A 13,913-nucleotide genomic window follows, 5' to 3' on the forward strand; every position below is an offset into this window, starting at 1 on the left:
CAGCTAGGGTGTGCCCCCCGGTTCAGTCGGTTCAGTCTAGGCGACGGTGACCCAGCAGTGTGGCCACATCTCCTCTCTCCTCCCCTCCACCACCCCCTCTCACCCTCATCTCCATTCTCTCCGCCGGTTCGGTTCGTGTGGGCCATGGGCACCATCACCATCTCTCACGTCAGTGTCCAAGAGACGCAAAGCTCACCTGCGGCGCCTGGATCGCCGGTGGACCCTGGGCGGGATGGTCAACAGGCAGCACAGCCGAGGTGACCACGGGCGCCTGCCTCTCCTCCCGCAGCTGCCTGCCTCTCACTAACACCCTCTCCTCCGCCTGCAATGCTCTCTGCCTGTAGTCTCCTGGCTCACCCAGATCTGGCCAGCTCGGCTTCTCATTCACTGCAGCTCAAACTGGGGACAGGGCCTTTCTTGGGAGTTGGATTAGCACTAGGTGGTTTTGGCTTGCTAGTGTCCTGGGCATTGGGGATACGGGGCTTAGGATGATTTTTATGTTCCCTGGGAGGGAAGAGAGACGTGAGGGAAGTCCCTGGGTCTCAAAGGGAAGGCCATCCGTGTCCTGGGGTACTGTGGACTGCACATTAGAGCCGAGCTTTCTGCTCCCCCTACGGCTTCTGTCCTTTACCACCACCTTCCACTAAGGAAGACTCCCTCAGCCACAGCTCTCTCGCCAGCTGCTGTGCCAGCCTACAGTCCTTCTTCAGCATCTCCACTTGAACCTATAAGGGCCCAGAAGCCAAACCCATCATGGCAAGAGAGCATTCCCCAACCAACGCTGATGAGGGGCCATCTCTCAGCAGGAACACTGGTCCATAGGATCTCAGGAGGGGCTCAATCAAGGGCTCCAGGGAGGCCCTGGGCTGACCGGGAAGAAGCTGACATCTGCTGAGTCAGGACCGTCTGGCTCAGATCCTTCCCAACATCCAGGAACTTGTGGGGAGGGAGGGAGAGACAGGAGGGCTAGCCTCTGGATGCACCCTTAAACATACGCAGACCTTCATGCTGGGTGGTCAGCCTCTCTTGCCCCACAGAAATGTGTACTCCTTGTACAACATGCTGGAAGCTGAAGTGGGTGTATAGTGAATACAGGCCTCTCTGGAAAACAGGGGTACCCATGACTCAACATGCTCAGCCTTAAAGCTTGTTCCCAAATGACAGTGTATTTCAATGCCTACCCCAAGAGTCAGGCTACAGAACGTCTGGACTCCAGGGTGGCCACAGCCCATGCCTGACTCACAGTGTTGGCCATAAAGGACCCAGCTTGTCCGGTGGAAGGGCTTAGTGCGGCCCCTGGGGGCTGATACACGGGGCCTGAGTTGGAGAAGCACCAACAGGCTACATTTAAAGCAAAGGCCACCCTAAAATGAGGAGGGAAGGGACAACCCTGCCAGGAGGTTAGGGTGGAACACGGCCTCCAGCTCTAGAAGACAAATAGGCCGGAGGCCCAGAATCACACAAGAGAGACAAAGGTTTGGCCTGTTCTACATCCCATCACTTGCCGAGTCCCAGACATGCCGTTGCCTGCATGACCACACAGATGCACACAGAGACCAGGGACAGGCCCACACAAGGGCCTCAAGGCTATGGGTGTGACTAGTGCTGTGTCATATCAATATCCAGCCAGCACCTCAGCTGTACATCCAGTCCTGTAGACATAGCCAATCAGAGGGAGTAGTTCCAGGGTACCACCAAACAAGCCAGGCTACCTATGGCCGATTTACATAGTCACAAATGGATTTTGCATACAAATAATGGCTCCCAGTCACGTGGGCATGCAACCACAGCAATACCCACAAATGACACATATGCATAACCCCTCCTACCATGAAGACATGGTAAATTCAGACAAAACAATACGTGTAGTTGCAAGTCCCCAAGTAATCCTAGCTCTGTAGCCACCTATACATGAGCAAAGACAAGCCATAACTTAAATGTTCCTTATCACACACTGCCCAGCCCTAGCCATAGGAACTATATCATATGAAATCAGGCAGCCAGGGAGGGCTTGCAGAGAGCTGGCGGGGCGGCCGGCGCTGCACCGTGAGCAGTGGAGCTGGAGGGGGGAAGCCAGCAATAGCTCATGAGTAACCAGATCAGAAAAGTCAGTGCTCCCTGGCCCCTCCACCCCCTGTACCTCAGCTGGCCAGGCCTTTGGAACCAGAGGCCTCGCTAGTGGAGGAGCCAGGAGGGGAGCAGAGAGACTGCTGACAGGGAGGAAAGTGTTTGGAAAGAGGAGGCTTCTGCGGTTTGGAAACTGCAGGGCTTCCAGCCCCTGCCTCCCAAACTGGGACAGGCTAGCCACCTCCCCCAGCCTCCCCACCCAGCGGCCTCCCGGCCAGCCTTCATTCACCGGGGCAGGAATGCCATCGTCTCTGCACGGCATGATCACAGAGCCCAGGAGCCCTGGCCTAGCTACTCATTCTTCCCTCAACCCTGTCTCTAAAAGGGGAGTCTCTTCCAAAGACCCCTCACCCACCCAATTGCAGACTCAGCTACCTACAGAGACCATTTCCATCTGTCTGAACATGCTCTTGTCTAGACATTCCCCCCTTGGCCACAGGGTGAGGGGACTGGTCTCTGCTTATCCTCTTCCTCTTTAAATGGATGGCCCAAGATCCAAGTCACCTGTGTCAGTTAGAGGCCGACATCTCTGCCTCCCAGAGCTGGAAGCCACCTGTCTAAAGACAGTCAGGGAGAGGTGGTCTGACTGTCTCTCCCTGTCATGACCCAGGACTGAACGCTCCTCTGAAACCCCACAGTGACCAGGGTAGAGTGAGCCTCTGTGGTGGTCACAAGTTTAACTGGGAGAGCATGACATCCCCAGTGCCCCAAGTACAGGGTCTTCTGCAGTCAGCTTCACTAGCCAGAACCAGTATCCACGGCTCTGCCCTGCCACAAGTGCCTGGCCGTGGACTCTGCCCACCACACACGCCTAAAAGGCTGCTGTGGCCAGGCTTTGCATCCGAGAGGCTGAACACATGGTCAAGGCCCTGTTCTCAGCCACGGGGCAGGGCAGGCCTCCTCTGATCTTCCCCCTAAGTAGGGCTGTCATTTTTCTCTTCAAAAGCAGCCTTGCCTAGGAAAAACGTTCCTGATGGCTTCCTGCTAGAACCACAGGCTTTTAAAAATAGCCTGGCTGAACAAAGGCAAAATGTGGAGCCCAGGCCTCTCCTTGCCTGGACCTCAGGCCCTGGATTCACAGACCTGGCGCTGTCCCGATGGCCACCGCCTAGGCCAGGGTTTACCGTGCCCCACTGGAAAAATGGAGCAGGCAGGAGAGCAGGGACTTGGCCTGGAACCTATGGAACTTCTCCAGGGCCCTAGTCAGAATCTGGCTGGGCAGGGCTGGGATCTGCAGGCCAGGTTCCCAAGCAAGCTTCTCACTCAGTCCCTGCTTGTCTCTGCTTTGCTCTTCACTGATAGAGTCCAAGTCTCTCCTGTAACAGCCCCCCTGCTGTGTGTGCCAGGTACCACTGTGACTTCCAGGAAGCATCCAGCACAGCAGGATTCAGGGCAGTCCTCCCAAATGGCATCTCCTTAGAACCACTTCTTCCAGTGGTGGGGGGAGGGGGTCTCATGTTCCTTCCAGGCCATCCTATGGACAGTATTACAAGAGGCAGGTGTCCTCAGCCAGTCAGTTGCAGGACTTCGTGAGCATAGGAGTGGACATCAGCCGACATGGAAGCCTGAACAAAGGCCCTTAGGGGTGCCCAGGGATATGCCTGCTGCTCAGCCTTCCCACCAAGCTTTTCCAAGATTCCAGTGCTATGGGAAAACTTGGAGGACCACACCCCTCCCAACGCACACATGGAGCATAGAGCATGTGGCTCAACAGGAGGGGCAGGTGGTGGGGCCCTTGAGGTCTTCCTGCCTGTGAGAGCAGAAACTTCACTGTAACAAAACCCACAACCACTCCTGTAGAACTTGCCCCTGTTAATGGTGCTGAGGTGCTCAGTGAAGGCACTCCTGGAAGCATCTGGAAGTCAGACTAAGAGAGAATATAATAGGCTTACAGGGCTGGAATCTTGAGTGTGGAGTGTAGATGGGACATGGCATGTTCTGAGGGGGACGCGCTACGGTTCCCAAGGCATTCAGGAGACACCCAACATGGGTCTCAAATGCTTGACTTAGAACATTCCTCCAAACTCTAACAGCCCTTGCCGTGTATGCTGACACCCTGGCTGGAGGACCTGCCCTCATGTTGCCTGAGGCTTTGCTGGCACCCTGGAAACCCGCCTGGCATTGGCTTATCCTGGGCACAGCAATGACCCCTAACCCAGTGACTCCTCCTCCACTCTCTGAGCTCTGCTCCTTCTCCTTCTCTGGAAAAGCCAGTGCCGGCTCAGGCACGTTAGTGAGTGCTGAGCAAGGCTCGGCAGCGGGGCAGAGGGGAATGGGACACAGGCTCTGCACCGCAGCCTCAACTAACTGTGCTTTCTCACTTACCCACCCATGCCCAGAGGAGAAGTATGTCACCGTGCAGCCCTACACCAGCCAGAGCAAAGACGAGATTGGCTTCGAGAAGGGCGTCACCGTGGAGGTGATTCGAAAGAACTTGGAAGGCTGGTGGTACATCAGGTAGGAGCCCAGCTCCTGGGCAACAGAGCCCAGTGCAAAGTAGCCGATGGCAGGTAGATACTAAAGACAACGGTGTGCCAGCTCTGCTCAGCTTACCGATTGTCTCCTTGGCCCTAAAAGCAAGAGGCTGAGCCTCAGCCATTGGGGCACGGGGGCCGGCTCAGCCTATAGGCAACAGCGATGCAATCCCTTCCGGTGCATCTGCCAGGGGTCCAGCACATCCGAACTTGGCTGCCTAGCCCGTTCTTCAGCTGAGACAACCTGAAACACCAGCCTCCACATAAGCCCCAGCAGGCTGTCTGTGCCTCACAGCTCCATACTCAGGGCTCCAGATGCTTCGGGCATCCATGTCCCTGGTGGGTGTAGGCCTTTGCACGCTGCAGGCCTGATGTAAGGTGGGAAGAGTGAGATCTCTTCCTTCCCTCACTGTCTGTCCCCGAGCCTCGCCGCTTTCTCAGCTGAGAGAGTCCTTTTGGCATGTGTCTGGGAGTCTCACAAGCCAAACTCCGTGGATCTTCTGCTCTCGCCAACCCTAAACCTGCTTTGTGTTCAGAAAGCGTCGGTCTTGGGGAGTTTACTCAGCTTCTCTCCTCACTGCTCGCAACCCAGCTGACAGAAACAGTCCCCTATGTGGCCTATAGGGACAGCTGTCCCAGTATACCACACCCCCAGATTCACTGTGGGCGCTCTCAAAGGGCCAATGCCACAGCACCCCGAGATCCATCAGTGCAGCAGGTTTGATGCAACAGTGGCTAAGAACACAGCGGAGCGTGATGGTCTTAAAGGATAGTCTGCGCTGCAAGGGAGGATGCAGATAACTAAGTGTGAGTGTGAACTGACACCCCTGGCAGCCTTGCCCAGGTGCCCATCAGTCTGGAGGACTGAGATGCACCTTTCTATCCTGTTACGTGGCGTGAGACTCTGTACTAACACACGTGTTATCCAAAGCAGCCACCCCTGGTCTCCTGTGTTCTCTAAGCAATGGAAGCTGGAACCAGCCTGCAAGTCCATGATGTGCAAAGGCCAGCAGATAGACATCCCAGCTGGCGGGTGGCCTAAGCATGTGATCACGACAGCTGCCTTTTATATTTTGGGGTTTCTGTTTGTTTGTCTGACTCTGTGTGTATGTGTGTGTGTGTTTTAAGATAATGAATAGCATCACTCTAGGCTACTTCTAGTCAGCTACCGACCCTATAACTTGGTTCTTTTTAGCCAGTGAGGACTTGAATTGAGAAAGACCTTAGTGATCCCGTTCTACCTTAAGAAGACTGCCAGATACCTCCTTAAACATGCTATTTCCCAACATTCCAAGCTGTCTGTTGATCCTCATTTCCTGTCTTTCATTCCTCCCCCCAGCCTTAGTCTCAGTGTCTCTCTCCCTCTCTCTCTGTCTTCCTCCCCCTCTCTCCCCCTCTTTCCCTCTCCATCTCTCTCCTTCTCCCCTCTCTCCCTCTCCCCTTCCTCCCTCCCTCCCTCCCCCTCTCCTTCCTTCCCTTTCTCCTACACATTCCCTCTGCAGTCTGCATCCCTCTGGAGTCAGTTCTACAGAGCTTGGAAACAGCTGTGAGGAAGCTGGGCCCAGACACACAGACACCCCGATGCCCTGTATCCCAGACACACAGACACCCCGATGCCCTGTATCCCAGACACACAGCCACCCCGATGCCCTGTATCCCAGACACACAGACACCCCGATGCCCTGTATCCCAGACACACAGCCACCCGATGCCCTGTATCCCAGACACACAGACACCCCGATGCCCTGTATCCCAGACACACAGACACCCCAATCCCTGTATCCCAGACACACAGACACCCGATGCCCTGTATCCCAGACACACAGACACCCCGATGCCCTGTATCCCAGACACACAGACACCCCGATGCCCTGTATCCCAGACACACAGCCACCCGATGCCCTGTATCCCAGACACACAGACACCCCGATGCCCTGTATCCCAGACACACAGACACCCCGATGCCCTGTATCCCAGACACACAGACACCCCGATGCCCTGTATCCCAGACACACAGACACCCCGATGCCCTGTATCCCAGACACACAGACACCCCGATGCCCTGTATCCCAGACACACAGACACCCCAATCCCTGTATCCCAGACACACAGACACCCGATGCCCTGTATCCCAGACACACAGACACCCCGATGCCCTGTATCCCAGACACACAGACACCCCGATGCCCTGTATCCCAGACACACAGACACCCCGATGCCCTGTATCCCAGACACACAGCCACCCGATGCCCTGTATCCCAGACACACAGACACCCCGATGCCCTGTATCCCAGACACACAGACACCCCGATGCCCTGTATCCCAGACACACAGACACCCGATGCCCTGTATCCCAGACACACAGACACCCCGATGCCCTGTATCCCAGACACACAGACACCCCAATCCCTGTATCCCAGACACACAGACACCCGATGCCCTGTATCCCAGACACACAGACACCCCGATGCCCTGTATCCCAGACACACAGCCACCCCGATGCCTGTATCCCAGACACACAGCCACCCCGATGCCCTGTATCCCAGACACACAGACACCCCGATGCCCTGTATCCCAGACACACAGACACCCCGATGCCTGTATCCTAGACACACAGACACCCTGATGCTGTGTATTGCTCTGCCTGCTGTGTCCTGTAACACAAAGCCTGGAACATAGCTTTATCCATACAGCGTAATGAACAAGAAGGCTATGAAATGGGGCACCCCAGGCTGCATATGGGCCTATTACCCCGAAGCCCCATCCTTACACCTCTGCTACTTTCATATAAAAAGATACCAGTGAGATCTTTTTCTGAGCTTCAAGAACCCCAGGCTCTGGGCCTGGTGTGCCACACGCTCCCTTAGGCCTCTCTGCTAACTGTCTTGCCTTTCTGAGCCTTAGCTGCTGCCATAGTAAGGTCAGTCAATCTTACTCATTGTTCCTCTCCATCCTTGACATTCTGTGCTTGTTTGTACCCACCAAAGCCAGGAGCCATCCTCAGGTCAGTGCCTTCCAGGGAACAAGTAAGTTAGGCACAACCTGTGTGTACCTCCCAGTGCCATTACTGTGAAGAGCCGCCTCATGTCTGAACCTCTATGTTCCTTTTCTCCTACCTAACGTATGCCCAAGATCAAGGTCACAGGCTGGAGAGGTGGCTCAGAGGTTAAGAGCACTGTCTGCTCTTCCAAGGGTCCCAAGTTCAGTTTCCAGCAACCACAGGGTGGCTTACGACCATCGGTAATGAGATCTGGTGCCTTCTTGTGGCAGGCAGGTACACATGTGCACAGAATACTGAAATATAATAAATAAGTCTTAAAAAAAAAAAAAAAAAGATCAAGGTCACATCAGGAAGGGTGGTAGGAGGTTGTCAGACATCTTGTCTGTTAGAGCCAGTCTAAAGAGCCAGCTGTGTCCCAGGGAGCAGATGGGGCCATTGCAACCTAGAGTTGGAAGCACTGGCCAGCTGGTGCTGGGCCCGGAAGCAAGCTCCCTGTGGATTCGGGTAAAGGCTCAGAACCATGTGAGGGAAGAGAAGGGATTGTTTTTAAAAGTCGATGAATCGCCAACAATTAAGTGGGCCCTGTCATTTGCTGTTAGTCTTTGTTTATGAGCTGCTGGCTCGGTTTGGTTTGGTTTGGTTTGGTTTGGTTTGGTTTGGTTTGGTTTTGCCATAACAGTGGTTTGGATTTTACACAGTCATGTGCTTTCATGTGCATCTATGTTTCTGATTTGCAATCCCAGTTAGAAAGGCTTTTTCCATTGGTAGCAGTGGGTGCCTTTAGTCCCAGCACTCAGGAGGCAGAAGCAGGCAGATCTCTGTGAGCTCAAAGCCAGCCTGGTCTACAGAGCTAGTTCCAGGGCTACAAGAGAAACCATCTCAACCCACCAACCCCCACCCCCCTGAAAAAAAAAGGGTTTTCAACCTTCAAGATTATATAAATATAACTTTTTATTTTTTTAAATACAAGGTTTTGTAGCCTTGTATACAGACCCAGTAGGCCTGGTTCTTCTCCCTATGTAACCTAAGCTGGTGTGACTTAAGTCAATCCTCCTGCCTCAGCACCCCAAGTGGTAAGATTATAGACATCAGTCACCATGCCTGGGCTTTCTTTTTTCCCCAGATCTCATTTATTTGTTTTTCCTAATTGTCCTTAATTCACCAGTTGGGTGGTTTGTTTTGCCCCACATCATCGAAAGGTTATATTCATGGACTTATTCTGTGACAACTTGATCTGTCTGCTGGCTCCCTTGCCGCACTCAAACCCCCCTCCCATTAGGTGGTGGCCACCTCCCCACCCAACCCCACAAGGTCTCTTGTATCCAAGCTGGCCTTTGTAACTGAGGGTGGCCTTGAACCTCTGATCCCCTGCCTCTGCCTCCACAGTGCTGGGTTACAGGTGTGTGCCTGTGCTTGTTCTTGGCGTGCTAAGGCTGAAACCCTTCCTGCCTCCTTTTTCTAGATAGGGCCTTACTCTTAGCCCAGGCTGACCTAGAACTTAAAATTTTTTTCTTTTTTCTTTTTTAGTCTTTGACACTTTTATACATGTAGACACTGTATTTTGACCATATGCACCCCCACATCCCCCTTTCTACTCCTTGAAGGCACCCCCAAACATCCCATTCCTTCCTCGTTTCCTCTCTGTTCATATAACTCAATGGCTTCAGTTAGTGCTGTAGTGCTTATTGACCTTGTGGCCTTGGACTTACTACACAGGTAACTGTAGCTACTGTGAGCTCATGGGTGCAGTAGCCTTGTCACATGCAGAGAACAGCATTTCCCAGCTCTTCTCCCTACCTTCTGGCTCCTACGTTGTCTCCACGCCTTCTCAAGAGCCTTTGGTGGGAACGGGTGATATATATGGATATCCCATATAAGGCAGAACATTCAATAATCAAATATACTTAGAATTAAAATAGTTAAAACTAGTGTGAGTCTCTGCATTAATTACTGACCACCAGGGAGAGAAGCTTCTCTGGCCAAGGTTGAGGGTCACACTAATTTACGTATATAAAAATAAATTGCCAGGCGTGGTGTCTCACACCTTTAATCCCAGCACTTGGGAGGCAGAGGCAGGTGGATCGATGTGAGTTCGAAGCCAGCCTGGTCTGCAAAGTGAGTCCAGGACAGCCAAGGCAACACAGAGAGACCCTGTCTCAAAAAACAAAAAACAAGCAAACAAAAAGAATGAATAAATAAATAATAAATAAATTTAGCTGGGTGTGGTGGCACGCATTTTTGGTCCCAGCACTCATGGGCGGAAGCAAATGGATCTCTGTGAGTTCGAGACCAGCCTGGTCTACAAATCGAGTCCAGGACAGGCATGTCAAAAAGTAAATAAATAACTAAATAGAAAACTAAATAGATAAATAGTAAGTAAATGCTTAGAAGGAAGCTCAACAGCCTTGTCCATTTAGCACAGCACTTTTCAACCTGTGGGTTCCTTTGGGAGTCAAACAACCCTTTCACAGGGAAAACACAGACACTTACATTATGATTCATAGCCGTGACAAAATTATAGTTATGAAGCAGCAACAAGAATAACTTTATGGCTCGGGGGTCACCACGATGTGAGGGACTGTAACAAATGGCGGCAGCACTAAGGTTGAGAAGCATTGATTTAGCAGGACAATAGTAGGCACCCCCAGGGGCTTATGACCAGGTTCACAGTGCCAGGTGTGAACCTCCTCCTACTGCACAGGCCTTAAATCCAATCCCAAAGTAATTGGTTTCCCCAGTCTGGCCTAGAATTTGTAATCCTCCTGCCTCAGCCCTGTGACTGCTGGGATTTTAGGCATGTTCCACCACACTCAGCAAGCCTTATGGAGATCCTCCTTTGGTCTCAAGTCCTTCTGTGTCTGTCCTGCTGGGACCATTTTTTTGGGGGGGGGGTCCATTTCAGCACTTACGGAAAAGTGCTGAATGAGGACACTGTGAGGCCTGTCACCTGGGCTTGTTTCTTTCCTCTCTAGTCACACTTCCCTCTCTAGGATGTGACTACTCCTACCACACCTACACTTCACTTCTTTTCTCCAGAATTACCCTCAACTTCTTGGGTCGTGTAGTAACAGGCCACCATGCAGTCTGTCTTCTAGGCAGAACAGTGTTTTACGGTCTCGCATCTGTCTGCGAGCCACAGCTCAGCGTCAGGTATCTTTCCCGCTGACCCCAGCTCTGGTGTCCTCGGGAACAGTGGAACTTTTGCCTCTAGCAAAGCATGAAAGCGAAGGCTCAGCTTGGCCAGGTCAGGTGGAGACTGCGGCCTGGGAGGAGAAGGGAAGCCAGAAATGAGGGCTTTAATGATGGCGTGGCCCTTTCTCTCAACAGGTATCTAGGCAAAGAGGGCTGGGCGCCAGCATCCTATCTGAAGAAGGCCAAGGATGACCTGCCTACCCGGAAGAAGAACCTGGCCGGCCCAGTGGAGATCATTGGGAACATCATGGAGATCAGTAACCTGCTCAACAAGAAGGCATCTGGGGATAAAGAGGCTCCGGCTGATGGCGAGGGACCCGAACCCCCCATCTCCAAGAAGGAGATCAGCTTGCCCATCCTCTGCAATGCCTCCAACGGCAGCGCCTTGGGCGTCCCCGAGAGGACTACATCCAAGCTGGCCCAGGGCTCCCCAGCCGTGGCCAGGATTGCCCCTCAGAGGGCCCAGATCAGTAAGCGCCTGGAGGCCCCAGTTTCTCCCTACAGAGCTCCCATAGAGTGGGTAGACATGGGCGCAGGGGAATCCAGGGACTATGCAGTCTGGGCTCTGACTGACAGCATGCTCGGCGCTGGTCACAAGAGTGAAGGTGGCCAGGGAGTGGTCGTGTCCCTGTGTGCTACTGCTCTGAAGATGTACTGCAGGACAAAGCAGGCTGCTGCCTCCCTCTCCCTGAGAAAGAATCAGGGATGGCTCTTTAGCAGAGGGACAGACCCCAGGGACAGACCCCAAGAGCAATAAGTGACATCTTTTCTCTCCAGAAAAGGCTTTTGAAATCTAGGTGATTTTACAAACCCACAAGCCCCCGAGTTTGTGGCCCTCTGTGCCGATCTGCTTTCTGGGGTGGAAGATGTGGAGGAGAGCTGGCAAGGAGGCTCAGTGCCCCTCAAACCTAAGCCGAGTTTGATCGAGGTGGGATGAGGCCAGGCTGGGCGTAGTGACGCGCACCTTTCAACCCAGCGTTTGGGAGGCAGAGGCAGGCACAGTGAGTTCGAGGCCAGCCTGGTCTACAAACCGAGTCCAGGACAGCCAAGGCTGCACGGAGAGACCCTGCTTCTACTAGAAATGTGATAAATTCATGCATCCTTTACCTTGACAACTCCCTGCAATATCTGCAGATTGTACATATCATCTGAGGGGGGCTGTGGGTCCTTCCAAAGAACAGGCAAAGAAGCCTAAGTCTCTCTTCGTGCCTACAGTAACTTAGAACACAGGGTCTTTCACAGTTACAGAACCAAAGCATAAAGTTTCAAGGATCCAAGTGGACCCCACCCAGGGAAGGCAGGTGTGGGTACCGTTGTCCACTGGGACTCTTAAAGCTGTGGCTCTTCTTTCAGGCTCCCCAAATCTGAGGACAAGACCCCCTCCACGCAGAGAATCCAGCCTGGTATGTGGACTGTCTCTCCGTTCCTTCTCTGGGGTGACCTACAGCGCCCTCACTAGCTTGATACCTTTGAAGCAGAGCCTAGGGCCCAGGAGTTGGTTGGGTTTCCATCTTTACAATGTTGGGGACAAGGATGGGAGTTATTTGTAATCGGAAATGCACTGCACTCCAAGGCCAAATCAATCCATCCCAGCCTCTGCACTAGCAGACATAAACATTTAGACTGGCCAGCAGGAGTGTCCAGTGGGGCACTGCAAGGGTCTAGCAATGGGGCTTCTGGCTATGTTGACCCGGAAGCCTTACAGCTTCATCGGGATTGCCCAGTGGATGTGGTAGACGTCACAGTCTAGAGGATAAAGAGGACAGAGGACTGCTTATCCTCCAGGAAGGCGAGGAGACCTGGAGGGCTGACACTGCTCAGGTCCCTGGCTCTTGAGTGGGTGACTAGCAACTAACTAGCATCTCAGGCAGGGAGATGTGTCATTGGGAGCTTGGGGAACAGCAGTATTGGTGACAAGCTGAAAGCCCTGAAACAAGGCGGGGGCAGTGGGTGGTGTGATGGAGTTGGAAGACACGCCTCAGGGGGCTAGGGTGCTTGCTCAGCGTGCACGAGGCCTGGAGGGGATATTGGAACCGAGAATAGATTCCATTTCTGACACAGGAACAAAGGAAGACCCTTTGTAAGTCACCTGCCCTCCAACGTCCTCAGTTTCCTTCTCTGAGAGATGGTCAGGACTGGCAGCCAGGTTCTCCTTTGCTATATGGACTCCTGGGTGTTAGGTGGCACCATCTGGTACTCTACATGGGACAGATCCTAAGTCACACCTGGCCACATGTTAATCTAGCAACATCTGCCATCCATGGGAATTGGGAGACCTCCATACATTGCAAGATGTGGCCTCTGGCATGACCATTAGTCCCAGTGAAAGTTCTGTCTCTTTATTCCCCGGGTGGTTTTTTTGTTTTTTGTTTTTTGAGTTGTTTTTGTTTTTGTTTTTGTTTTTTCAACTAAACAATGAATTCTCCATTCCTCCCTTTTCTTTTAGCCGCAGCTAATTATTTTCGGGCAGACTTGACTTTGGCAAGAGCAGAATCATTCCTTCCACACTTACAAATGCAGGCTGGCCGAGGCAGGGGTGCTGGTTCCCGCGGGCTTGGCTGAATCTCACCCTGTCAGGGTATGAGAGGGGCTGAAGCTTGGCCTGCTGTGCCAGCCCCTGTATGTGGCTGTACTTCCAGGGGCAGGGGCCGTCGACACACACACACACACACACACACACACACACACACACACACACACACACACACACACACACACACACACACACACACACACACCCCTACACCTGTCTTTCTCCCTTCCCTCACTCAGAGTGACCCAAGACAGCTCAGCTTAGACTGGAAGACAGTGGGAGCTGAGCCTTGAAGGGTAAAGAAAGAGATAGAGTTCCAGAGGCAGTGACCTGGCTTTGTTCAACCGTTCCTGTACTCCTCATCCCTGGACCAGAATATCTCAGCAGTCGTCTTCACGGCCCCATTTCAGTTCTGTTTTCCAGAAGAGGAAACGAAAGTTCAGAGTGGGGTCTTCTTGGTCTTCCTTTCACACCATAGGCCCCGCCTCCACCTTGCCTTTTCAGCTGCTTTGTGTTAACCCCTCAGTATAGCAATAACAGAAACAACAAGAACAGACACCCAGAGTGCACCAGGCTCGCTGGCTGT

At 53.0% G+C, this 13,913-nt stretch overlaps 1 protein-coding gene across 8 annotated transcripts in view; it reads left to right on the plus strand.

The window, feature by feature from the left end:
• The window catches only part of SH3PXD2A (SH3 and PX domains 2A), a 204,076-nt gene that overhangs the window by 179,667 nt on the left and 10,496 nt on the right, over positions 1-13,913 (plus strand). For 6 of the 8 annotated variants that reach the window (XM_084763097.1, XM_084763098.1, XM_084763100.1 and 3 more), the window contains 4 exons: positions 174-257; positions 4,467-4,584; positions 10,930-11,264; positions 12,148-12,197. In XM_084763097.1, the coding sequence (XP_084619223.1) occupies positions 174-257; positions 4,467-4,584; positions 10,930-11,264; positions 12,148-12,197 (587 nt within the window). The remainder of the gene's footprint in view (positions 1-173; positions 258-4,466; positions 4,585-10,929; positions 11,265-12,147; positions 12,198-13,913) is intronic. The other 2 variants (XM_084763099.1, XM_084763102.1) reach the window with 1 other exon arrangement.

The sequence above is a fragment of the Acomys minous genome, assembly GCF_964271855.1.
Source record: "Acomys minous genome assembly, chromosome: 2".
NCBI lineage: Eukaryota > Metazoa > Chordata > Mammalia > Rodentia > Muridae > Acomys > Acomys minous.